Genomic DNA, 27,215 nt, shown 5'->3' on the forward strand with positions numbered 1-27,215 from the left:
TTCCATGGGGTGATGAGAAGAATATATATTCTTTATCTTTGGGATGGAGTGCTCTAGATGCGTCTATCAAGCACAGTTGCTCTAGGGTCTCATTTAAGTCCCTTATATCTTTGTTTAATTTCTGTTTAGAGAATCTGTCCAGCTCTGTAAGAGGAGTATTAAAGTCCCCTGTTATTATGGTATTATAGGATATCATATTGCTCAACTCTGAGGCATTTTTAAACAGATGTTTTACCTTTGTTTTAATATTATTAATTTTATCTCATTTTATATTATTTTACATTATAAATGTGTTATAAGATTTTCATGGCTATGTAAATTTTTAATATCAAATATTGGTTTTATTCTTGTATTTTAACACTAATGCTATTGCAATAATTTTCAAGCTAGCTGTTAAAACAAGTTTATTCTGCAACATTATTATCTGTGGAGAAAGCATTAGATAGAAAGACTTTGAAGTATTTTTAATCGAATTGTGGGAGCTAGCAGGTGATACAGGAAAGTTCATGCCCCTTATAAGGTCATACTTTGCCCTGTGGTTCTATGATCTGTTAAAGCACAAGCACTTCCTTCAGTCGATCCTTAAATGCCAGGGGGTGAACTCTACTTCTCTCCCTTTTCTTTTTCAGAGGTCAAGCTAATAATATAATTCCTTTCTTGTTCTTTTACAGGCATTTATTGTCTTCTATGGTTTTGGCATAAAGCAGATTTATGCTGCTTTACTACTACAAAGAAAAACCTTAAGAGTACTTAAGGAGAAATGAAGTGTTGGGGATTGCTGTTCTTTTCTTTAAATTGTAGTTCCCATAATTAAATCCTCCCTATTTAAAAAGTATCTCTGCATTGTTACTGGGTTTTGAACTTAGAGCTTGTCCATCTGCCATAATAGAATTAAAGATAGCAGGGTTAGGATCCTGATTCAATAATAAGTAAGACACCAGTACTGAGATGAAAGTGGGTTACATAATTCATACTAAATCACTCAGAGGAAATGTGAAGGTTGAGTGTTTCATAGTATTTCCATTTGGTGGGTCAGAAGTTAAGGAATTTAGCTGTAACTAGAGAATTTAATTACTATTTGAGAGGCGGCTGCTGCTTTGCCTCAGGATGGCTCTTGCAGAAAGTTCCAGCTGATGATTTTCCCAGTGACTGCCCTTCCTTCCAGCCTGAGTTGAAATGAAATCACTTACAATTACTAGAAGATACTTCAAAGTATAATTTTTTATTATAAGAGAAAATTATGATGAATAAAATAAAAATCATCCCTGACTTTAGTACTTATATATGAATATATATTCTTCCAGTTTATTTCAATGGACATATATTTTTATATGTGTTTATTCATGTATATTTTTTTTTTATCAAGGTGTCCTTTTAAAAATCTGGTATTTAAGATACTGCAGAATCTTGGCTGATACACTTAAAATGTACATATAGCTAAAAATTTTAAATATTCTCAAATGAGGTGATTTTTACTGGTGGTATCACTATTGAATTTTTTGTCTGATATAGTTGCAATGTGAGATATATTTTATTGGCTTCATTAGATCTAGCTTGGTTATAAATTGATGTTTCAGTTTGAAACTCTTGGCTGTATACTAGCTTAGTAATGCTATTACTTGATGTTTACTTGAGCAGGAATGTTTTTTCTAATAGAAGTTAGGCAATCAGGCTTTGTGGTCTTTATGCAGTCCATGGGCATCTTTCTAGGTATGGCAATCTATCTCATGATAGCTTAAACTCTGATAACTTGAATAAGGTGAAATTTATTTTTTTTTTACTTAAATTATAGGAGATATGTGGGCCATCTCTAGGAATCTCTAAAGTTAAGATGCCTATAGTGAGACTATTTGCAAAGTTGGAATAAATAATTTTAAAGGCAATAGTCATTTAAATGGTTCCCCAAGGAAAATTGGCCATATAGTGATTGACTTTACAGTGATATGTGAATTAAAACCAAAAATAAAACCAAAACAACACACATATACATGCACAAAAAATAATCCTGAGTCCACAGAGAAAAAATATTGTCTTTAAATTCGGGATGGAATAAAATACTTTGTTCCCATGGAAACAAAACCAGCTCTCTCATTAACAATGAAAAGTTTTAAAATTAGAAATATGAATTACTCTTTCAGGAAGAAATTATTTTTAATTGAAAGAAAACTATAAAGCAAATCACTTGGCTCTAGTAGTACTTATTTTATTTATCATAAGTTTGTGCAGTAAAAGATCTTATTTTCTCTTAATAAAAAAAGCCGAATTTAGAAACTGTTAAATTAAACCAGGAATCTTGGTTTGTAATTTAATCAGGTTGGATATTGTCTGGTACAGTATAGATTTAATGAGATTATTCATTCTCTATTATGCATGAAAGACTTTTTTCTCTTGTATCTAAATATATTGATCTTGCTGTCAGATTTTTACTACAAAAGCCTATCACTTCCCATCTTAAATGCAAACCTTTGTATTTTTATAAAAGTCATGGTTTGTGAAACACATTTTAAATAGTTAAGGAATGCCACAGAACACAGTGAGTAGAAGAAAAAATAACCATTCATAAATTCAATTTAAGCCATTTCAAATATAATGAAAAAAAATCCACTTACTAGCTTTTGTTATTCTTTCCCACTCAATTGGATTAGCATTGTATTCAATTTCACATTAAGCCATGGTTACGTTTTAATCAAGAAAGATATTCATGGGTGGCACCTGTGGCTCAAAGGAGTAGGGCGCCAGCCCCATATGCCAAAGGTGGCGGGTTCAAACCTGGCCCCAGACAAAAACTGCAAAAAAAAGAGAAAGATATTCATTTATATCATTCAACAAGAATTTTAGGTATAGCCATTTGGGAGCTACTATGAAGACTCAATATTCCACCAAAGAACAAAGCTTATTCTGCCTTCCTATTTTTGCGTCTTTAGTAAAGCCTGTTCTACATCCATGTTCCAAGGTAGTGAAAGCAGAAAATAGAAGAGACAGCGCCAGAAGACTACTGCTTCTGTCTCATTGGCAGAATTCTTTAAATGTCCATTTCTAGCTCAGGAAAGTTAAGGGAATTGTGTAAAACTAGAAGGAAGGGGGAAGTGGTTTGAAATTATTGTATTAGCTGATTTACAATATTTCTCACCATCCACCTTTGACTTCTCAACATGTATAAACAACTTCTCTACCCTATTTTTACTTAAAATGAAATGAATCCATCTTCTCTCTTTTGAGGTAGGCAATCTCAAAATTATGTCCAGTTACCAACTTGAGTTTGAAGTCCGAGATCTTTGGGGAGTCCCTCCATCAGCTGCAGGTTTAGTTCTTTGTTGATCCTGGGACATGAATTAAATCTTCCCCCAACACCCCCAGTGTATAGTTGTGGAGAGAGAAGATTAGATAATAGCAATTTTAAATCCCTCAGAGAGTAAGAGGGAAAATGAGAGATACCTGTTCTTGATACACAGAAAATATGAGTCCTGCTGGTCAGGTATACACAGGACATCCTGACCAACCAGCAGAAGCAGATCTGGGTTGGCCAATCTGGTTGGTATGCCATGCCACTTTCTGGATGAATTTATTTTGTGCAATTTCTCCAATTCCTTGGGTATACATCCAGGTAGATATTCTTTGCCCATTTTATCAGTGCCTACACTCAAAGTGGGTATTATGGAAAGTGAAAATAAATTTAAAAGGGTTGAAAAATAATTTAAAAGACATACCAGTATCTATAATATCCACAAATTGGGGCCATCCTAAGAAATCCGGGCAGGCAGTCTTCCTAAGTGGGGATACTCTACTTTCTATTGCTGTGAGTTCAGGGACCTAGGAATTACTTTAAGTACTGTTGTAGTAAGCCAAACCTAAAGGCACACTGGCTATATTGTTTCCTGGAGAATTAACCAGGCTTCCAGGAGATAGGATTTAAGACAATTCTGAGCTCATAAGCCTGGAAATTTTAACTCTTAGCTCTTGGCTCTTTTGTTCTGATAAATTCCTCTCTCTTAAGCTAATGGTGGTAGCCTCAGACTCCACAAAATAACATGCCAGGGTGAAAATGAAACACCTTTAATCAGATTTTCGCTACAAGTTTCCCTTATTGTCCCTCAAAGACCTCTTAAAAGATGGTGCTGGAAAAGCCCCGGGGTAACAATTTTAGGTCCTTTTTGGGGTTATACTTAGAAGCCTCTGATTATATGGGCACTGGCTTTTCTCAACCCTGCAGGGTTCCAAATTAGGATTGTTTCAGTCAATTTACATTGCAAGACACTAGCCAGGGAACCTCTTTTGGCACAGATGGGCTTCCTTGCATCTCCACTTACAGACTGCTTAGATCGAGTTTGAGCAGATTAATCTTTTACATAATTTTGACAGTGACAAGATTTAATAAGCACACATCAACATTCGGAATTTTATTCCTACTATTCCCACTAATAAAAATGCCTCCATTGGCAGGTGGTCAGGGTTTCTAAGCATAGCAGGTGACAGTTTGACCAGCTGTTTTGCTTTTGCATATCAAAATGCACTGGCTTCCCATCCCTGGGTGGTTGAATCTTCATTGTGTGTCCCCCCACCCCCACCCCCTCACCCCATCTCCTTCACAGAGTCAATGCTGCACAGTTAGGTTCGGTTACTCGCAGCTCCTTCAGGCTTTAAACATTGAGACATCAGTCAGCATTCTTAATTGTGAAGCAGCATAGTTCACTTTGATTAGTTTATACACAGGAAGATTATTTCATAGACTATGAGGATACTCAAGAATCATTGGAGAGGTCAAAAAATGTCAGCCACAGAAAGCCCTCTGTCAGAACAATGGCAGGGTTTCCTTGCAGAAAACACTGATCAATACTTTTGCCCCCAGGGACTAAATACTAGAGCCCTATATCAAAGTACTAAAGCATCCACTGCCACTGTTGCCAGTAAATGTAATTTCCAAGAATATGGCCGTTGCATCACTTTGCTTAGTTTTGAGTCACATCTTAGGGCAAATGTGTGGACTGTGGCTGCAAAGGAGGCTAGGAGTCGGGACTGTCTGGCTGCTGTATTGGGAAGATGAGGAATATGAGGAAGGATGTAGCCAAAGGGCGAGCAGAATGCTGGGAGATTTTGTGTATTCATACGTGACAGTTCTCCACCAGCGATCTTAAACTAAGTCTCTGGTTTATGCCCATTGCAAATCCCTTGAATACTTTCCAGTATTTGAAACAGTATCCCCTTTGCTCTCTTTACTCTGTGTAGAGGTAAAAATGTACGTTTCTGACAGTTTAAACCTGAAACATGATGACAAACTTTGTTTGTATTTGATAGTCCTCAAAAACTAGCTCTTTGGCATGTGGGAGCTGGCCATTCTTTATGTGAAAACACAAATAGAACCGGTGTTAGTTGTGATAAATATTGTGAATGTACTGATAGGGGATTCTCGGTATAGGAACTCCGAGATGTAACTTTTCTATAAATATGAAATTATTCTAAAATTAAAGTTTCATTTAATTAAAAAATGGACGAAATAGAATGAATGAGAATTGCAGAGACTAAAACTTAATAAGCAAAATCGTTAAAGTGTGTTTACAAGAAGCACAATATTGTTTCTATCTATCCTTCATCAATGAATATCACTTATTCTTTATATTAAATACAAGTTTTGAAAGAACACTAGTATTATCTTTCCTTTCCCTCACTATACTAAGTATAATATACAAAAGATCAGGCAGTTAAGATTGCAAACTCATCCTAGAAAAAGTGCTACATACTCATTGCTGAGTATCACGATGGTCACCTTTGAAGTACCCCCCTTGGAAGCCAAGCACCAACCCCAGCATCTAGTCTACCCTTCAAAGCAATTTTGGAACGCTTTTTCGGGAAGGGCCATTAGAGCTGTTGTCCTATGAAGGACTATCAATTAAGTTCATAAACTGGTCTAGAAAAATACTACATACTTCATGGGTCACCACATGGCCAAGGGGAGTACTTCAGTGGTGATTGTAGTGATACTCAGAAAGGAGGTACGTAGCATTTTTTCTACAATGAGTTTGCAAACTTATAATCTATAAATATAATTCAAAAAATCAATATAATTCCCCAACTGTAACCTAAAAGAGAAATGAAACTATGCTTATATGCATTTCAATATGTAAAGGTTTGGATATAGCCTAGAACACGTGTTTAGTGGGCATAGATTTTCACCTGTTAGAATTAGCGTGAATGGGGTCGGTGCCTGTAGTTCAGTGGCTAAGGGCACCAGCCACATACACCAGAGTTGGCAGGTTCAAATCCAGCCGGGGCCTGCCAAACAACAATGACAACTGTAACAACAAAATAGCCAAGCATGGTGTTGAGTGCCTGTAGTCCCAGCTACTTGGGAGGCTGAGGCAGAGAATCACTTAAGCCCAAGAGTTTGAGGTTGCTGTGAGCTGTGACACTATGGCACTCTACTGAGGGCTACAACTTGAAACTCTCTCTCTCAAAAAAAGATTTAGTGTGAATGTGACAGTTTCGAATGCAGATTGATACATTTGGATTCAAATAATTTAAGTAGTTTTGACATTGGTGATGTAATATCTCAAAAGGGAAAACAACCCTTGGTAAAGTTAAGAATAGCAACAACAACAATAACAAAATCTTTGATAGGCAATTGACATGTTAGTCAGTTTCCAGGAAATTTTAGTTTCTAGTAAAACATAAAAAGATGTGATCATTTTTTGTAAAAAATGAAAGTCATTAGCCAAGATAATTACCAATGGTTTTTGCATCTTTATTAATGCCTGATGGGCTGTTTCAAATCAACCAGACTGTTCTATACCCAGCCCACTGATTGCCAGTAGTGTCTCTCAATGTTTGTGAAAACCAGAATGTCCCTGTGATCACTGAAATGCTCTGTGTTGAAGTCTCCTGCATTAGCAGGAAAAATAGTGGTTCTGCAATTTTCATAGAGGCATGTCAGACTCTAATTTTTTTTCCTATACATGCTGTATTATTTAGCCTCCATAATTTAATGGGAGAAACATTGTATTGTCAGGAGTTCTTAAATTATTTTGCATCATGAACCTATTTGGCACTCTAGTGAAGACAATGGATACCTTTTCAAAATTAGGGATTTTTAAAAATATATATATTAAAATTCATTGGGCAGTGCCTGTGGCTCAGTGAGTAGGACACCGGCCCCATTTACAGAGGGTGGTGGGTTCAAACCTGGCTCTGGCCAAACTGCAACAAAAAATAGCTCAGGGTTGTGGTGGGCGCCTGTGGTCCCAGCTGCTTGGGAGGCTGAGGCAAGAGAATTGCCTAAGCCTGGGAGTTGGAGAGATTGCTGTGAGCTGTGATGCCATAGCAGTTTACCGAGGGTGACAGAGTGAAACTCTATCTCTAAAAAAAAAAGATAAAATTCATAGAATTCAAAAGAAAATCAATTATCTTGGTGTGGTGGCTCATGCCTATAATCCTAGTACTTTCAGAGGCCAAGGTGGGTGGATTGCCTGAGCTCAGGAGTTGGAGACCAGCCTGAGCAAGAGTGAGACCTGTCTCTATTAAAAATAAAAAAACTAGGGTGGTGCTTGTGGCTCAAAAGGGTAGGGTGCCGGCCCCATATGCCAGAGGTGGTGGGTTCAAACCCAGCTCTGGCCAAAAAATAAAAAAATAAAAAAACTAGCCAGGTGTTGTGGTGGGCGCCTATAGATCCAGCTACTCAGGAAGCTGAGGCAAGAGGAATTACTTGAGCCCGAGAGTTTAAGGTTGTTGTGAGCTGTGATACTACAGCACTCTACCCAGGGTAACAGAGTGAGACTCTGTCTCAAAAAAAAAAATTATATTGAAATATAGTATTAGTACAGTAATGGTAGCTACACATAAATAATGTTTCAAGTTTTGGCATTCCACCCATAGCATAGTGGTTACGGTGCCAGCCACATACACTGATGCTGGTGGGCTCGAACCCAGCCCAGGCCTGCTAAGCAACAATGACAACTGCAACAGAAAAATAGCCAGGCATTGTGGCAGGCACCTGTAGTCCCAGCTACTTGAGAGGTTTAGGCAGGAGAATCACTTAGCCCAAGAGTTTGAGGTTGCTTTGAGCTATGATGCCACAGCTCTCGACCAAGTGTGACATAGTGAGACTCTGTCTCAAAAAAACCAAAAAATAATAATAATATTTCAAGTTTTATAAGATTCTTAATGTTCTTTATAAATATCTGTGGTTTTATTATTAAGTACTGTGATAATGTGTTGCCTATATTCATAATTTAAAAAATTAAAATGATGAGATTGTTTTTTCTCTAATCAAAGTTCAGGAAGATTCATCTATAAACCCTGAGCTAAAGACCCAGTGCTAGAGGGAATGCGTGTGCTGAATCAATTGGAGGCTCAGAGTGCATCACGACTAACTGGTTCATTAAACTTTAGCAAACGTGACTTAGAGCAGGTGACTAGCTGATTCTTAAAGAAGGATTTGTTAACAGGCCAAGAAACATGAGAAAGGTATACACGAAAGTCATATTGTCAGGAAAGACCACAATAGGTACAGGCAATACTCAGTGCTTGCCTCAAGGAAAGGAAGTAGAGAAACCCTAGGAATTAAGGACAGAATAGAATGTCTAGTTTATTCTTTAACTCAGAAGGGTTTTGCTCTAATTTGACTTGATTGAACAATACCTTCTGTGTTTACTGGGATTTCTAGTTTATCAAGTACTTGCACAAATACTCTGTATTGTCATTATAGTCCACTTTCTCAATATCCATTGCAATAAAATGTAAGCTAATTTGAATATTTATGGTGAAGAATTTTCAGAGCATGGATACGTTGGTCAGGGTAACGTGCAGATAAGAAGAATGGCATCAGTGAAAATATGCCACTTAAATACTTCCGACCCATATTTGATTATATGTAGTTCTAATAAAGGAAGTAGGATGGGAGAAATCAGGTTAGATTTCTTTCTTATTAAGATTATTTAACCAATTTTTTCTTCAATATATCTGCATTGTATACAAACAACGTCCTATGGGGTGGTGGGAAATTTCAATTATTGTGTAATAGACTAAGACTTTCTGAATGAGATAGATTTAAAATAAGTTACAAACATCAGATGCCCCTTAGAGCAGTGATCAATGGTTGTTAACTTATCCACATTTATTTTTAGTGAGTGTCATAACTCCACAGATCGAATCAAAGTCAGAGTGTGGGATGAAGATGATGACATTAAATCCAGAGTCAAGCAACATTTCAAAAAGGAGTCAGATGATTTTCTGGGACAAACCATTGTGGAAGTGAGGACCCTGAGTGGAGAAATGGATGTCTGGTACAATCTAGGTGATTATTTTCATATCTGCTTGAAAACAAGTTAAATAACATTCCAGGTATTTGCAAGATGTATTGTATTCCCATAAAAATAAAATTTCCAGTGCCTTTCTAGAGCATTCTATTGGATTTCAGATGATTATTTTCATGGGCTATTAAAGACTATTATTAATTTAGAGTCAGTATTATTGAAAGACTTTGGTCAATTTGAACTGAAAAGAAAAACGCTTTCCGAGAATCAACTAAATATCTTTCAGGAGAAAAATATTATTTCCTCCTTAATTTTTCTTTTTTTTGGGCCGTGACTGGGTTTGAACCTGCCACCTCTGGCATATGGAGCCAGCGCCCTACTCCTTTGAGCTGCCCATTTCCTCCTTAATTTTTAATCCATAAAATATTGCTTCAAAAACCTTTGTCAAATGTATAGGAAACAAATAATCAGCCTATGATTTAATGCTGTTTGACCTATATTCTTCAGCACTATGAATGAAATTTTGGCAATAAAGGAAATGTGTACTTTCGATTTCTTTTAAATAAAGATATAAAAGTAGATTTTAATTGGTAAAGCCAGGTTAAGTGTATGGAATCAGGCTGACTCTGATGACGAAGCTATTGAGAATATATTTAATTGATGTGATTTTTTTTAAATGAAATTTTATTATGGAATCAGAAATTAAATAAAGGCGAGTTTTAATTTGCCCTTTATTAGAATTTCATCAAAACCTAGACTCTCCAGTGGTGGTTTAATAATAGTAAAAACGTATGGGTCACCCCAGTTTCTGTAAAGGACATGACCTAAAGATTTCTTAATCATATTCTATGAACTATTGAGGGCTGGCTGGTCATATGCCAGAAAACAAGTGACACAGTCCCAGGATTCCACATAGGTATCATTTAGGATATTGATACGTGCTAACCAAATTAAAAAATACTTTTGACTTTTTTAAAACCTACATACCTCAAGTCACATAATAGTTGACAAAGGAAGAATGTCATAAAACTCTATATAATTTAAAGAAAAAGACACATTTAATTTATCTTGGCACAAATGATTCACGCTAGACTAAGAACTCCTTTTCACAAAATATTTTTTAAGAAATCCTTCTTAAAGCCAGTTGGTACTCCTGCATTCTCGGAGTAGAATTTTTACCTCTTTTATAATGAGCACCCTCCCATATACTGTTTAAATTATTAACAAACTTTATATCTGAAAACCGAGATGTTAGCTGAGGATAAACTTTAGACCATTAACTCTATGGAACATTCACAAATTAATTCTTATTATTAAAGATGTTTACCTGTATGTGGATTCTTCTCTATCATGGACAAGTTAACATGTCCTAGGGTTGAAACAGTAAAGCTATAATTCAGAGCAGAAGTCTCTCGATTTTTTTGGTTTCACAAAACGTGTGTGGTTATATTCAGTTTGCCACGGAACCTTAATGGGCGAGCTATCCGGCTCTCAGGCTGAACATCTCCTCCAGTCGGAAGTGAAAATATGCCGTGACACAGTATTGCAAGCCTTTTGCAGCTCATCTTCAGTCGAGACCTATGTGCTCTCATTGCTGATGTTTAACTTTTGAGAGAGAGAGAGAAGAGGTTTTCACTTTCAAAACTTTGTGTAAAATCCTTGAATAGGTTCAATCCACAAATACCCTAGTTTCCGTCTTTGTAGTGCACTTCCCTCCCTCCTCATCACTTAGAAGTCATTCTACCACACAAAGGAAGACTTGGCCAAAAGCCCTGGGTGTCCAAGCAAAGCCTCCTCCCCATAGTTCCTTTGGCTTGATGACAGTTAAAAAATCAAAGAATCCAGGAAGCTCCCCTTGGAGCTCTGGAAAAAGGTGAGTGGACAAAAAGTTCCAGGACTTGCATTTCTCTTGGCCCCAGCAGAGAACTTTAGTATTTGTTGAGGTTTTGTTCTCTGGATCCTAGCACTCCTAAAAGAAACTTTGCAACACGACTAATAAATTATAACAATTAGAAGTCAGCAGGCCTTCCACAGAGGAAAGTAGCCTTCGTGATTTAACTGTACGTTGTATAGCTAAACAATATGTTTACAAAGAGGGCCAATTCTCAAAGTGGCCAGCACTGACTCTGGGCCACTATACCTTAATGCTGTTTTTCATTTGTGAAATAGGTGTGAAGCTTGCCCCTTCACACATACTACAATCACATCCTAGGGATTCTGTAACCAGGCCTTTATTTCTCTGAAAGCTACTGTGCAGTTCATTTTGAACACATACTCAATACATTGACCACACATTGATTCAATTCAAATGACCAGTTAATCTAACACATATAAACACAATTTTTAGACTATAGATCTTTAGGAATCACTGATAATGAAAATTATTATTTTTTTATTTGCTAACCAAAGCTTTGTCTCATCTTTTAAAGTACACAAAAGAAGAGAAGAAACAACAGTGGTAGATCTTAGATACTTTCATGGTTAACTTTATACTTAGTTGTCTTGCTTTAAATATATTTAGCTTACTGTATAAACCGATCAAGTACACAGACATTTATATCAGAAGAGCAGGAGAATAGCAGAATAGCCTTCTGAGGAGGCTTTTCTATTTGAAGTATCTGTCAGAGAGTTTGACAATCACAACAACACAAGAGCAGGACACAAGAGCAGGACACACAAGAGCAGGACATTTCAAATTATATTTAGGGAAATAATTGTGGTTGCTTAACAATAAAATTTGACCTAGAAAAATGGCTTTTAACCACTTATGTCTTTTTTTTTAAGCTTTTGAGAACGTGTATAAGGAACATGGTCTTGTCAAAGATGACTAACCAATTCCTTTTTGCTTTCCCAGAGAAACGGACAGATAAGTCAGCTGTATCTGGAGCCATTCGATTGAAAATCAATGTGGAAATAAAAGGAGAAGAGAAGGTTGCTCCATATCATATACAATACACATGTTTACATGAGGTAAATAAATTGCATTTTATTGATGATAAAATCTAGAAAAGAAATGGTCTTTCTCAGGGGGTTCTAAGACCCTCAAGCTGTCCAGTGGACCAGGCCCTGGGGTGACTCAGCAGAACTAGCAAATTTAGCTGAGTTAGAGTCAGAGCAAAGTAAAGGGGGAGTGAAAATAAAGCACCGGGGTTTTCCTAGTGCAGCAGAACAGCTGCATAGATGCATGTGCTTCAACTATGTTTATTTAAAGCATAGATAAAGCAGAGACTTTCCCAGAGAGAGGAAAACGGTCCCCCTTGCTAGTGAGACAAGATGCCACACAAAGGCAGTGTGCAAACATTAGTATCTCATCTTCCTTCCTCCTGAAATTATCTAGAGTTTCTATTGGTCCCCCTAGGTCCTTAAGTATTCGTATCTGCTTCTCATTGGTCACAGATTTCCTCGGTTGCCACATGCATGCCTTATCCTTTATGTTTTAATAATCGTGATTGCTACCTGCTATTTTCTTGATAATTGTTTGGTGGTGACTGTGAGTCCTGTGATGTTGGTGGCATTTGTGGTGTGCATCCTTCTGTGACTATGACCGTTACCCCACTCTGGGTTACAAACCGGAAACTATTTTATACAGTTGGTTAACTGAATCATGACCAAAACTCTGTTTAGGGCTCTTTTAAATTTTCTTGGCTAGGAAGCCAAACTTGTCTTCCACTTCCCTGTAACTCCTTTCTATCCCTCATCAGTCTTGATTATGGATTATAAAACTAAATAAGTTGGTTTAAAAAATCATTGAGCTAGGTTGGTGGAGTTGCTCCTGGGAATCGTGACTCCTTCCTGTGGCAGGTGATGTGCTAGGGTGTCAGAAGTCCTATGTGTCGCCCCCCTGCATGCTCGTCTTCTAATAAGAATTTAGAACAAGCCCCTGAGGCAGGTATTAAAAAGCAATAAGATGAGAATGCGTAAGTGGGGAAAAAAGCCATTCTTCCAAAGAGGAAGAAAGAGTGTCAGCAACTATTCATTGAAGAAATGAATGATGACAGTATTTTGAAAGCATTAAAGAGGTAGTGCTTGAGTAGGACAGGAGAGGATTCAAATCATCATTGTTTTTGAGAACTTGGAGTTAGGGTTCAGATTTTATTGAAGATTTAATTAGAGGGCTTATTTATAACTGGAAACATAAAAGTGCCCATGTGGTTTCAATGGGTTTTGGGAGCCAGTGTGACAAGCAGTCATTTTTTTTTTCTTTTTTCTAAATACAACAAAGGGCTTCATACATATTGAACCCTCCCCCATTTCACATTCTTTCTACAAAGATATATGAGAGAATCAGAATGTGGTTACCCACCCCAAGTGTAGGGCCTGGTTGGCTTAGGGCAGTGGTTCTCAACTTTCCTAATGCCGTAGCCCTGTAATACAGTTCCTGTGGGTCGCGACCCACTGGTTAAGAACTGCTGGCTTAGAGACAGGTAGAGACCAGCCAGGATTAATCCAAAGGACAGACTCACCAGTCCTCTTTTGTGCCTCAATACAGATAGGTAGACAAATAATCTTGAGTTTCTGGATGCTTTGCAGCTGAGAGGTTAGTCAAAGGTGTCACTGAAGACTTTCTCTGATGCAAATGACACTTGTCTCATATATCAAAAAATATGAGATATATCTGAGGAAAGAATGTACCTTTCTTGATGTTCAAAGTGGTAAAGAGAAAACATCTTCCTATGAGAAAAAGCTAAAAGACAGCTTTGTGTGTGTGTGTTATTTTTCCTAAGTACATTTATGAAAATTTATACATAAAAACTATGTACACCCCATTCACTAAGAAAGAAAGGAAGAATATTTTAAATCCATTTATATATAACTAAGTAATTTGATATAGGATCTAGTTTTAATTTTGTGACCAAAATCTAATCACTACTATTGTTCCCTAAAGAAAGGTAATTCAGTTTTCAGACCAATCAAAAGAAATCCTTTGGGCTGGCAAGGAGAACTCTGGCCTTCAAGCATGAGCAGAGAGTGTTTGTGATCAGAGGAACTTCACTGTGGTTCACTTTTCAGAGTCTTTTCTGTGGGTCCAAGAACCTATAAAACTGAAATTGAAGAAAAGGTCCTTCCCTTCACCCAGGCTGTGTCTGTGCAGTGTTCTCTAAACTTGTTAGAGGCAAAAATGAATTGAGGGTTGTGATTTATTTTTTTCATTACAAAAATTTCAGACGTTCATTTCAATCTCAGTTCATTGACCTGACTCTTACCATTTTGCAGCTGAAGCCCTTTAGTATCATTTACATAACTAAATTCTGTGTTCATGTAGCCAAAATCACATTATTCATTCATCCAGGGCATTATAATTTACTCAGAACCTATGAATGCAAAATATGTTCTATGACATAGACATGTCTACATGCAAACACTTTTCCTTCCTTCTGAAAATGGTTTTTCATGTACGAAACATTTGAATCATTGATTCTCTGTAGGCCCAGCCAGAAGCAAAAGAGGATTTTTCAACAATGAAGTAAGTTAGAAAAAAAATCTATGATATTCCTGTTGCTTATAGATGCTGATGCAATATTAGAGTGATGAGACTATAAGTGCATTTTACTGAAGCTTATAGTTAAATATTTCTAGCCCGTTCTGAAGAATCACTGAACAATTGAAAACCACTTGCTTTTAGAATCTGTTCCATTATTTAACTGAAGTGAAATCTAATGGTGGAGTGAAAATCCCAGATGTCAAAGGAGATGAAGCCTGGAAGGTTTTCTTTGATGATGCAGCCCAAGAAATAGTTGATGAGTTCGCCATGCGCTATGGGATTGAATCCATTTATCAAGCTATGACGTAAGTACTGTGGAACATTTATGTGGTCAAAAATCCCTGTTGAAATCTAATGAAAGAAAAGAACATTCATCTTGCTTCTAATTCAAATGAAACTTTGATTAAAAAGAGGATTACATTTCTTTGTGCATGGTTGAGGCCGACTACTCTCTCTCTCTGACAGCTGAAGTATTAATGATCTGGTGATTCACTAACATCATCCTCTCCACCTTTGCTCTGTTCTCCTACTGTGGTCTCTTCACAAGCAGTTGCCAGCAGCATCTGGTCACTCAGAAATGCAAATTATTCACCCCACCGCAGACCTGCTGAATCAGAAACTTTAAGAGTGGAGCCTAGCAATCTATACTAATACACCTTCCAGGAGAGTCTCGTGTACTCTAAAGTTTGAGAACCAATGCCTTATTGGATATCTGAGGAAACCAAAGCTCAGATTTGTACAAGTTTACAAAGTCCTTTAGTGTTGGAGATACAGCTAGAGCCATAGTGGTATCTTTCCCCAAATATTAGGGAAATATAAATATTATATTATTCTTATATCAGTACTGTGAACTCAATAAAACAATGAATTTACTTAGCACTCCTAGAACCCAAACATTATAGCAAATGTGGAAATGTTACTGGACGAAGAGGGTCCAGCCACCTGTCACTGTCAGCCAGTCTGCAGAGATGGGGACAGGTCCACTAAACTGTACTTGTCAGGAGGCCAGGATTCTGGATAACTGTGTGAGTAGCCTCTCCAAGCCTGTTCTCATCTTCCCTTTCCAATGTTATGGTTTTATAAATTTAAGTTCAATGTAAAGACCCTGTTCACCCTTATCTTAAATAATAATCAGCAGAACCCATGACCTATAAACAGTTGACACCATTCTAATTTAAAAGTTAATCTCCTAAATCGATCCACTTAAACTACTCAAGATAGGTGTCTTTAGGGTGGGAGCTAAATTTACAAAACAGTAAGAATGGGAGACAGAAGGTAAAGATCAGGCAGGACCTCAACCCAGGTCCAGCTGTGTCATGTCTGCCCTGGCCTGACAGATTCCATCTTATTCCCACTATCTGTGCTTGCAGGATTGTCTTATACAGACACCTACCCCTTACTGAGAGGTTTCAATAACGGTTTAGAATTGGGCCATTACTTCTCCATAATTTACTTTTTGACACCTGGTCTAAGTTTTAAGTGCATTTGGTTCAGAGATATATATGTGTGTGTGTATATATCATGTATAACTTGTAAATTATTGAAATGCATATATTAAAGGCCTTTTCTTTTATATTAAGATCATATTTTCATGTGAACTGGATAGATTCTGACCCAGATAATCAATTTCAACAATGTTAATGGAGGATGTAGATTGGGCCAAAATCAGTATTCTCTCCAGTCTCCTGTTCAGGAGATTGTTTACAACAATCACTAGTTGTAAATCTGGAACAATGAATGTCAATTACTTGTAGAGATATTCTGCATACTGTTTCAGTTTATAGGATGGCCCAGTCCTAAATAATGAAGATACACACGTTATTGGATTAAAGAAAAAAAAGGAACATCTTACAGATTGCCCAGTTGAACCTTCGTCCCAAATCTGGAAACCCTCTGCTTTTCCACATCCACTTACCAGGGAGCTCATTCCTTTCAAGGCAACCTGTTTTATAATTGGGCAGCCAAGTGGGAATCTGTGACTTTGATATCTGCTCATCCCATGCCAAAGTCTATAATTCAGAAAAATGCCTCGTATATTTGAGGACAATTAAAATGCAGCTCTGATTAACAGTCTAAGGAAAATGAACTGTTCCGCCCAAAGAAAGTTAGATTTAAAAATAGTCAAAACAACCTGCTTCTGGAAAGAATCCCAATAAAGGAAAGGATCAAGTTAAATTTATTCCAACATATCTCTGTGAGCTGATGTTAGATTCCTTCCTTTCCATGTTCCTATTTTCTGAGAAGGATGGTCATGTTGACATAGAAAATTGGTAAATATATGAAAATTAAAAAGAAGAGAGTATTCTCATATTGTATTTTCTCATGCCTCTTAACCTGAGTAAACAATAAGAATTTAAAAATGTATACATTTTAGATACTTATTTGGTATCAAGTGACCAAAATGTAAATTGGATTTTATCATATTTATAAAATTAAGGCTAGCCAGAGCCCCTGTTCACACTAAATAATAGTATGAAGCAGGAGTTGGCAGGGTTTTTTTTCTATAAAAGGCCAGGAAGTAAATATTTTGTGGGTCCCACAGTTTGTCTGATGCTGCCCAGCTCTGGGCAAAGCAGCCATAGACAAATGGGCATGCTATATTATGATAAAACTTAATTTCAAAAAAACAAATGCTATGATCAGTATTTGTCTTAAGACCCATAAATTGCCAACCACTGGTCTAAGGAACAAAAGCAAGGCAGATAGACATAAGATAGAAAGACTGCGTTGTTTTTGGCCAGCCCAGTGGCTTATGCCTGTGATCTCAGCACTCTGGCAGGCAGAGGTGGTGAATTGCTTGAGCTCCAGAATTCTGAGACTGGCCTGAACAAGAGTGAGACCCGGGTCTCTACTGAAAATAGAAAAAGTAGCTGGGCATTGTGGCAGGTGCCTGTAGTCCCCAAGTACTCTGGAGCCAGAAGCAAAAGGATCACTTGAGTCTGAGAGTTTGAGGTTGCTGTGAGCTGTGACGCCAAGGCACTCTACCCAGGGTGACGGAGTGAGACTCTGTCTCAAGAAAGGAAAAGAAAAGAATGCTTTGTTTTTGTGTGACATCTATGGTTATACATTTGCTTTGGTATTACTAGTTTAATTTGTTGCATGTTTATTTTAGCATTGAGTACTGATCAAGACAGACTTGACATTTCTCTCAGCTTGACAAAACATTAGACAGGTTTCTCTCTCCCTCTAGGCCCCTGACCTCCCTCTCACTTTGCAGCAGCCTAACCTCAGAAGCTCCTCTTCTTTCCTTAGAGCATTTGCTTTACAAAACAAGTAAATTCTTTATCTGTCCTTTTGCAATATCATTACTGGTCTCTCTTTCCTATTGCCATAGCCTTGTATAAAAACCTTCTTGCCTAATGAACTTTGGTGCAATATTTGCTTTGACAATACAGATTTTGCCATTACCCTGCCAGAAGAAAAAAATAAATTTCTGCTGTTTGACAATCTGATAAATCCTAAAAAGAAGTTACTACCAACAGAGATGTAATCTCTTCATTTACTATTTATTGGTATACATTAATTGTTAGGAATTAATTGCTTTTATACAGATATAGACACACGACCATTTTATATCAATATGTTGATATAATGATAATCCACAATTATGTTTAGAAGAGATAAGGGAATGCAGCAGCTTAGAGGTACATTTAAATTCTGTTTAAGGATTTACAAATTAAAATTATGAGCACTCCTATTTTCATTATTGCTTTATAAGAAGTTATTGATTCATGGTAGAAGCTCAAGACGTATTTGTAATTGAATGAATCAGAGGAGGGAGTTGTTTATCAAAGCTACAGGTATTTTCAACTTCTCCTGATGTATTTTTAGATGTTAGAGGTTTTCAGTTTCCAGTTTTCCAAACAAAGTAGTAATGCAAAGCTTAATTAAGGTGGTGTATATATGTCATGTGTGTATCTATGTCACCACTTTTGTTGTATAAGCATTTTAGAACACACTATATGAGACTGATCATTTCTAATAATTGGAGAGAGTTTCAGAGTACTGTTATTTTTTAGTCAGGGTCAAAAGATAACTTTCAGAGATAGTTTTGATCATACTTTCAAAACGATACTTTTGTAACTGACCTGTATCTTCAGTCTCAATCTGTTTTTCACCAATGGTTTACACAATGAGGGTAAAAAAAAAAAAGTTTACAAATCAATCTGGTTTCATATTTATCAAATTTTAACTCGTTGAATAGTAAACAAGTGTCTATTGTTTTGAAACCTTGCTTCAAGGAGTAACAATAACAAAAAATACCCTGACAAACTCCCAACCCACAAAACCATGGAACTGAACATTTTAAGCTTATCTCAGAATTACTTCCTCAATTTTTAAAAACACAAATAGGAGAACTAAGTTTCCAGGGAGAAATGATGCCCTGTCTGTGTAGTAAGGATACTTACGAGTTTGGGAAAGAACAAAATTGCTTAATTCTGTGGACCTTCCTAGATATTACTTGGTGGGAAACAGAAGTCAAATTGCAGTTTCTTTTGTTGTTCAAAGATCCTTCAGGCTTATCCAAATCCCCAGGTAATTTCATAATCTTCCTTTTTTTTTTTTTATTAGTGATTCCTTGGCTTTTAAGCACATCCCATTTCTTTGAAGACAGATTTGGAAAAGAAGTAAATAAGGAGAAGTATGTATTAAGTCAGAGAGTCTAGTAGCATATTATAAAATTTTCCTCTTGTGTATTTCTCATCGTAAAAAAGAGACTGAATCTGTTTTGCTGGTAAATCACCTGAATGTTAAGGCAGGCCTGCCTGTTTACTGTAAATGCACTCCCCTTTCACCACAAGTTAGTTTCTGTGAGGGCGCAATTTATTAGCCCTATCTGTTATATAAAAATGTGTCCTCTATTCTGGAAGCATTTGTGAGAAAGAAGAGGATTACAGTTTTCTGATTGGGACAAGTAATTGATCGAAGATCTGAAGACTTTGTTCCTATATGGCAAATGTGACCCTCCATAAAATAAAAGCAATTTTCTAGTTTATGACACTACGAATGAGACTCTTTCCCCTTTTTGAAAGGAATATATTGTTCTGTGTATTTCGCTTGATAGTTGAGACAGAAAACATGTTTCCATCAAGAGAATTTTTGAAGTTCTTGACGCTTTTCATCTGTTTATGCAAACATATGTCCCTGATAATGTCTTAACTATCTGTTCACTGCTGAAAACATCTAGGGCAGTGGTTCTCAACCTTCCTAATGCTGCTACCCTTTAATACAGTTCTTCATGTTGTTGTAACCCCCAAGCATAAAGTTATTTTCGTTGCTACTTCATAATTGGAATTTTGCCACTGTTATGAATTGTCATGTAAATATCCGATATGCAGGATGTATTTAGGCGACCCCTGTGAAAGGGTAGTTCAACCCCCGAAGGGGTCACAACCCATGGGTTGAGAACAGCTGATCTAGGGAATTTCACTCCAGGCAGCAAGGATTAAATCATCCTCTGGAGGTGATTTCAACCAAGCAAACACATTTTAACTGAGTGTTTAATTAGTCCTGTACTGTAAAGTGAAGGCCAAGGTGTCTCACAAAATCTGAGATTCCATTAGCTAGAGTACGATTTTGCCTCCATTATAATAAACGAGAGAAAAGCATTAGGTTAATATTCTTTACCTTGATGTGCATAACCCACAACCTGTACTTTGGCACTGGCCATCTTAATTTACTCCATATTTAAACCAGGACTGGTGTAGACAGAGTTTACTTTACAGCCACTAGTCTATTTTAGCTGCTAAACAATGAGCCTGCTTTCTAGGGTAGCTGTTCCTGGATTGAATCACTCATTCATTTAAGAAATATTTACTGAATGCCTGTCATGTGCCAGGAACTTCTCTAGGCACAGAGGATACAGCAGCAAACAAGAAGCCAAGGTTCTCAGGAAGCCCACAGTCCAGAAGGTTAATTTATTCAGTAGATATTTTTGGAGTATCTAATGTGATATCTCATTCATGGTATCTTTGTTTGTTTAGGCTATGTAACAAAATGCCAAAAATTGAGTGTCTTTCATTACCTCTAAACCAGTGCCTTTCATTACCTTCCTGTCCTGCACCGCTGCTCTCGGACCCAAAATACTCATAATGGGGCTCTAGTCACTCATAGCATTTATGAAAAGCCATGATTCTTTTGGCCTAAGAAGTGATCCTTAAATGTGTGAGTTCCTCTTTTGTGATAAGAGTAAATAAAATATTTCCTTACCTTTGAAATACATGCTGATCTAAATTTGGGGGAGCAAATGTATTAAATATTGTTTGACTGTGTAAGTTTCCAACATCAGGAATGCAGACAGTCTTTCCTTTCATCCTGTGTTGTTTCTCTGAAATCTCTTCCAAGGATTTAAGTAGGAATCATTGTCTCCTTTTGGTACTTCTTTAAAGTCAAGTTGCTCTTCTATCTGTTAAAAAATAATTGATTTTTTTTTTTTGCAGTTTTAGGCAGGGGCCGGGTTTGAACCTGCCACCTCCTGTATATGGGGCCAGCGCACTACTCCTTGAGCCACAGGCGCTGCCCACCCCCAAATAATTGATTTCCTAACTCTTTTGATTCAAAGATATTTCCATTTCTTAAAGCATACAAGTGCGACTATGAACAATTGTTCATGAAATGGCATGGGAATTAGATAATTATTTTATTTTTTTCATCATGGTACTTATAAAACAATAGCAAGTGAAATGAATCCAGATGTGTCTTTGAGATACACAGGCCTTCTCAATATTAGGCCAATAATATTTCAAGAATTAATGGTTAATGACTTGGTAAAACAAGCCAGTAACTATCTCATTATTCACAATTTATTCTATTTTTTAATTGACAGATAAAATTGTATGTATTAATTAGGTACAGCATGATGTTTTGAGGTAAATAGGTAATTCTAGAATGACTAAATCTAGCTAATAAACACATACATTACTTTGTTCACTTATCATTTTTGCAGTGAGAACACTTACCTTCCACTCTCTTAGTATTTTTCAAGAATACGATATGTTGTAAACTATAATCACCATGCTGTATGATAGATCCCTTGAAAGCATCCCTCCTGTCCAACTGAGATTTTTCATCCTTGGACCAGTACCTCCCACCCTGCCCTGTCACACACTCCAGACCCCAGTAGCCCCCATTCTGCTCTCTATTTCTGCAACTTTCACTTTTTTATATTCCACTTATGATTGAAATCATATAGCATTTATCTTTCCATGCCTGGCTTATTTGACTAAGCATAATTTTCTCTAGGTTCAGCCATGTTGTACAAATGGTAGAATTTCCTTTAGGAAATTTCCTTTAGGGCTGAATACTATTCCTTTGTATATATACATGTCACATTTTCTTCATCCATCTGTCTGTTGATGACATTTTAATTGCTTCCATGTCTTGGCTATTGTGAGTAGTGCTACAGTGAAATGGGGGTGCAGCTTTCTCTCTCTGACATACTGATTTCAATTCCTTTGGATGTATACCCAGTAGTGAGTTTGAGGAATTGTATGGTAGTTCTGTTTTTAATTTCATGGTGAGCCTCCATACTGTTTTCCACAACAGCTATACGAATTTGCATTTGCACCTACAGCATGTCATCTTCTCTGCTCCCCATCTCTTCACCATCACTTATCTTTTCTCTTTTTTGATCATAGCTGTTCTAATGGGAGTGAGATGATATCATGGTTTTAATTTACATTTCCCTGATGATTATTGATTTCTACTATTTTTCATAAACTTGTTGGTCAATTCTATGTCTTTTATGGAGACATGTCTGTTCGAATCCTTCACCTGTTTTTTAATCACACTATTTCTTTTTTGGTATTGAATTGTTTCACTCCCTTACATTCTTTGAATATTAACTGTTAAATGTGTAGCTTACAGGTATTCTCTCTCCTTAGGTTTTCTCTAAACTCAGTTAATTATTTTCTTCTCTCTACTGAAGCTTTTTAGTTTAATGCAATCTCATTTCCCTATTTTTGTTTTGGTCCCTGTTCTTTTGGGGTCATAGCTAATAAATCATTGCTCAGATCAATGTTGTAAAGTTTTCCCATTTATTTTTCTAATAGTTTCATAGTTTGGGGTCTTACTGTCAAATTTCTAATTAATTTTAAGTTAATTTTTTATGTGGTGGAAGGAAAGGTTAAATTTGATTCTTCTGTATGTGCGTATCTAGTTTTGTCAACACCATTTGTTAAGGAATGAATCCTTTCCCCATTGGTATTGTGATGGTTGTTAACAGTCATTAGGTTGTAAATTCATGGATTTTTTTTTTTTCTGGGCTCTCTGTTCTGTTCCATTAGTCTATATGTCTGTTTTCATGCCAGTACCATGTTTTATTATTTACAATAAGCACTATCATTTTGGAGTTTGCTGCTCTAACTTTTCCCTAGAACTGAAATCCCATTTGTTAAATTGTTTTGACATTAACCCCATTTACTTGCAAAAGTGAAATCTGATGCTTTTAACATTATTAATCTATTGTTTTTCATCCTGTCTTTGGGGAAGACTGTTAAAACGTTTTGAGAGATTGCAACAGCACTTTTTGACTTTTTTAAAGAGGTACTTCATTTTAGGAAGAGGTCGTTTGTAGCAGAGATATAATCAGTAATTTTTAATTGCTGATTATACTTTTAATCCTATTCCAACCCTGATAATAATTTAAGTAGTACTGGAACTGTAGCCTTTAAAGGGAAATGATTTTCAACAGAAATGGCTGGAAGAAGTGTGCCTTGGCTGTAACCACACATAAAGAGAAAACACTTACAAACTCAGAGGTGGACATTTTGCCAAATTGAGCTCTAGGTAGCAGCCTATTAGCTGAAAACTCTGTGAAGAGCAAAGATTGCTTCAGGCCACCACCTTTTTAAAATTTAAGTCATTTTGTCGTCCTTTAATCATCTAAGAAATGTGTTGCATACTGCTACCTTTATCATATCAATTGTCTAATCATTTACATTATAGGGTTAGAAGAGAACATAACAAGGCAAGTTCACCAATAACAAGTACCTTCTTTAACTTAACCATATTCTTAGTCAAAGTTTTTTAAAAAAGAATGGGCATTTTTACCAACTTGGGAAAGATTGTACTCTATGGAGTGAATTGAACATTCTTTTGTAAGTTTCATTCTTTTAAAATCAATCTCAAGGAAAAAAATGAATATCAAATCATTCAACTTTTAATCTTGGTATTTCAAGTGTTTGTGTAAACCCCAAGTCACTAGTTATTTTTAAGAAGAACATTTCAATAAAAGTTCCACGAGTTGGCAACCACTTCCTTGGATATTATGTCTTTGATCTTTGGTATATTGAAACATTTTTAACTTAATTTTGACCAAATTTAGGAAGGTAATATTTATTATTTTAACTTATTTATATTTTTCCTTTTATGAAACAACAAAAGGATGTTTGATCTGATTGATGATCTGACAAGGGAAACACCATGGTTATGCTAATTTAATGCTGAAACTGATGTGAAAATACTGTTATCAGAATTTCTTTTTCAGTAGGTCCTTGGTCTCAGGGATTCAAAAATGAACCCACTTAGGTGGAAAGGAATACAGAAGGTTTAAAAAAGTACCAAAGCATCTAGAAAAGGAGAAGACCCAAGTCAGAAGTCTCCCACATTGGTCCTTTGTCTAGGATATAAATTATATTTTGGCCAGGACTTGACAGATGGAAAAGAATCTTTTCGAAGTTGAAGATGTATTAACAAATGAATGAATGCAGTCCCTCCATTATGGCAATGTTATTAGGTATTGACAGTTTTTGTCTCAGGGAAGGGATTAGGGTGTGTGCTCCCTACTCAAGGTGGAACTACCCAAAAAATGTTTCAGTGTGCTTTGCTCATGACCTTGCTAGAATCCAGAGGGTGTGGCCTGGAAAGGGCAGCCTGTTTGCACCTAGAGATGGGGGTTCTGATTTCTGAGCTCACCTGGGCCTTGAGAATAGGGGATCTAGCCCTGAATGGGGGAATCCTGTATCAATATGATTAGAAGAAATCCCTGTCCAGCCCTGAATGGGGGAATCCTGTATCAATATGATTAGAAGAAAAGAGAAATACTGGGCTTTTTTCATTGGCCTCCTAATTTCCAGAGGTCAAAGACCAAAAAATAAAAGATTATTCTGAACTGTGAAACAAAAGGAAATGGAGTCCAGGTTCTATGTGGGCAACATTGGCCTTTATTTCCACCCAGGTGCTGGTGAACTGAACTCAAGAAGAAAGTCAGCATATGGGTTAAGGTGGATGGGGATTTAAGGGATTGGAACGGTGGGGATGAGCACATTTTCTCTTTCCTAGGTGGGACATTTTACTTGGGCAGGTCAGTTCTATTTGGGTGGGTCCCTGCATTTGACTCTGTCATCCCAGTCTTTATAGTCTATTATTAGGAGGTGGGATCTCTTTGACTGCTTCCTGCAGGTGAAGGGTAATATTTGCTACCTATAAGGAAAATGGAAAATGGGAGAGGGAAGGGAGTAGTGTTTACAGGAACATTCTTGAATCTTCAGTTTGAAATGGTTGTTATCCACATAAAGTGAGGATATGAGCAGTTGTTTTCTGAGTGAGAGCCTGGTCAACAAATCAGGAGATGAGAGGGAGAATTACTAGTCCAAAACTGAGAATGAGAAAAATCATAATTAGTGGCCCTAAAATAGGAAATAACCAAGCATGCCATGATTCCAGCACCAAGAGGATGGAGTAGCCTAAGAGTGTAATAAATTAGCGTCAATTCCCACCACCAAGATCTGTTTGTTTTAGAGGACCTTTATAAGATGACAGTGTGGAAAAGTTGCTCCTGTGTTTATTAGAAAAGAAATTGGCTTACCTTCCACTAGCAAAAATACACTAGCAAAAAATTTCATGATTGTCCAGGGGCAATTTTTCTGGGGATCATCAGCCTTCTGTAGCTAGGTTGGATTTGGGCACTGCATTGCCCAAAGGCCTGGTTTGCTGCACTTAAAACTCAGTTCCTCAGAGTGCACTGAAGAGTTTCAAGAAGTAGCCAGGTTTTGTTGAATGGCAGAACCCAATAGCTGGAGTTCTGAGAGATGCTACTGCACCTTGAAGGCCAGGTTAATGGGATCTTGCTGGGGTGTCTGAGGGCCCTGGGGGATTTTTTTTTACCCCGGATTTTGGGTGCAGACTGAGAGATAAAAATGCACATTAATAAGAGGGAGGTGAGGATAACATACAAATTATTCCAGGTCAGATTATGATTGGGTTAGATATCTAGTATTTTGTGGGATCTTGGAGAACAAACTTAGTTTCTGACTTACGTGGGACAGATCTGAGAGAGAAAAGGGATCATGAACCCTGACAATTCCATCTGTTCCTGCAACCTCTCAAAGGTTGTGGTGGCCCAGAAGGGGAGGGAAGGTCTAAAGGTATAGCCAGATCCCATATGAGATGGGGAAACTGGGTTCTCCATGTTTCTTTTCTCTCCCAGTTCCGCCATTTTATCTCTCTCTACCACGTGCAGTGAAGGCAGGTGGGAGGTGCTGGAGAGAGGTGGGGATGAGGTGGAATTCAGCAAGTAGGAATGAGGATGAGGGAGGAGGTGCTGTGGAGGGGAAGAAGGGGTTGTCTGCTGGGTCAAAAGAAGATAATGGAAATTCAGACAGTTCGAAGAGGGGTGCTTTTGCCTGCACAAGGAAAATTGGGGAAGGTTCACAAGACAACACAAAGAAGAAATGTTTCAGAGGAGGAAGAAGGCCTAGATGTAGTGATCTCTGATCATTTGTCTAATTTCTGATAGTAATTATAGAGATCAGTGAGGATTGAGAGGTCAAAGGTGCCATTTTGGGGCCATTGTGTAGCTTGCATATAGGCCAAGCAGTATCACAAAAAAAGATGAGGCATTTAGGTGTAGGGTCAGGATAGAGCCATAGAGGTTTGATGTGAGTTAAAAAGCTTCAAGATGAAGAAGGGGGAAATTCATGACTGAGCGGTCCCCATATCTGAAACTGGAGGTAAAAAATAAATGAGGTTAAAGCAAAAATGTAAAGAGAGCTTGTAAGGAAGAGGAGAAAGGAGGTGGCTGAAGCTGGGTCAGGGAGGTTACCAAATCTCTGTGTATGAAACCAGCCGGAGAAAAGTGGCCCAGGCCCATAGGAGGGCGTCCCCACACACGAGGCGCTGGATGGGTGAGTCTGACTTGCCAGGGTGAGTCTGTAGGTGTCTGGGGCTGGGATTGGGGTGGTACCAGGCCTCTGCATGTAAAACCAGCTGGAAAAAAATGAGGCTGGGGTTAACCAGCTTGAAGAGTGGCCCAGGCGGGCGTCCCCAAACACGACGCACTGGACAGGTGAGTCTGAATCTCTGGGGTTAGGCATAAACCACCAGAATTTTTTGGCCCAGAGTAGGGAAAGGGAAGAGAGGTTAAAAAGCTGAGAGAGGGGCTATACATGACTGCTTAAGAGGCCCAGAGATGGAGGGAGAGGGAAAGAAGAGTTGGAGTGGGGAAAAGGAAAGAAAAGTTTAAAAAGTTCAGAAAGGGGTTCTAGACAAAT

General features: G+C 37.4%; 1 protein-coding gene across 1 annotated transcript in view; it reads left to right on the forward strand.

Moving 5' to 3' along the window:
- UNC13C (unc-13 homolog C) overlaps nucleotides 1-27,215 on the forward strand; it is a 527,267-nt gene that overhangs the window by 236,559 nt on the left and 263,493 nt on the right. Inside the window, 3 exon segments of the mRNA XM_003784369.1 lie at nucleotides 9,114-9,283; nucleotides 12,097-12,212; nucleotides 14,866-15,029. Coding sequence (XP_003784417.1) covers nucleotides 9,114-9,283; nucleotides 12,097-12,212; nucleotides 14,866-15,029 — 450 coding nt within the window.

Source organism: Otolemur garnettii, unplaced genomic scaffold, assembly GCF_000181295.1.
Source record: "Otolemur garnettii isolate 467f Iridium unplaced genomic scaffold, OtoGar3 scaffold00011, whole genome shotgun sequence".
Taxonomy (NCBI): domain Eukaryota; kingdom Metazoa; phylum Chordata; class Mammalia; order Primates; family Galagidae; genus Otolemur; species Otolemur garnettii.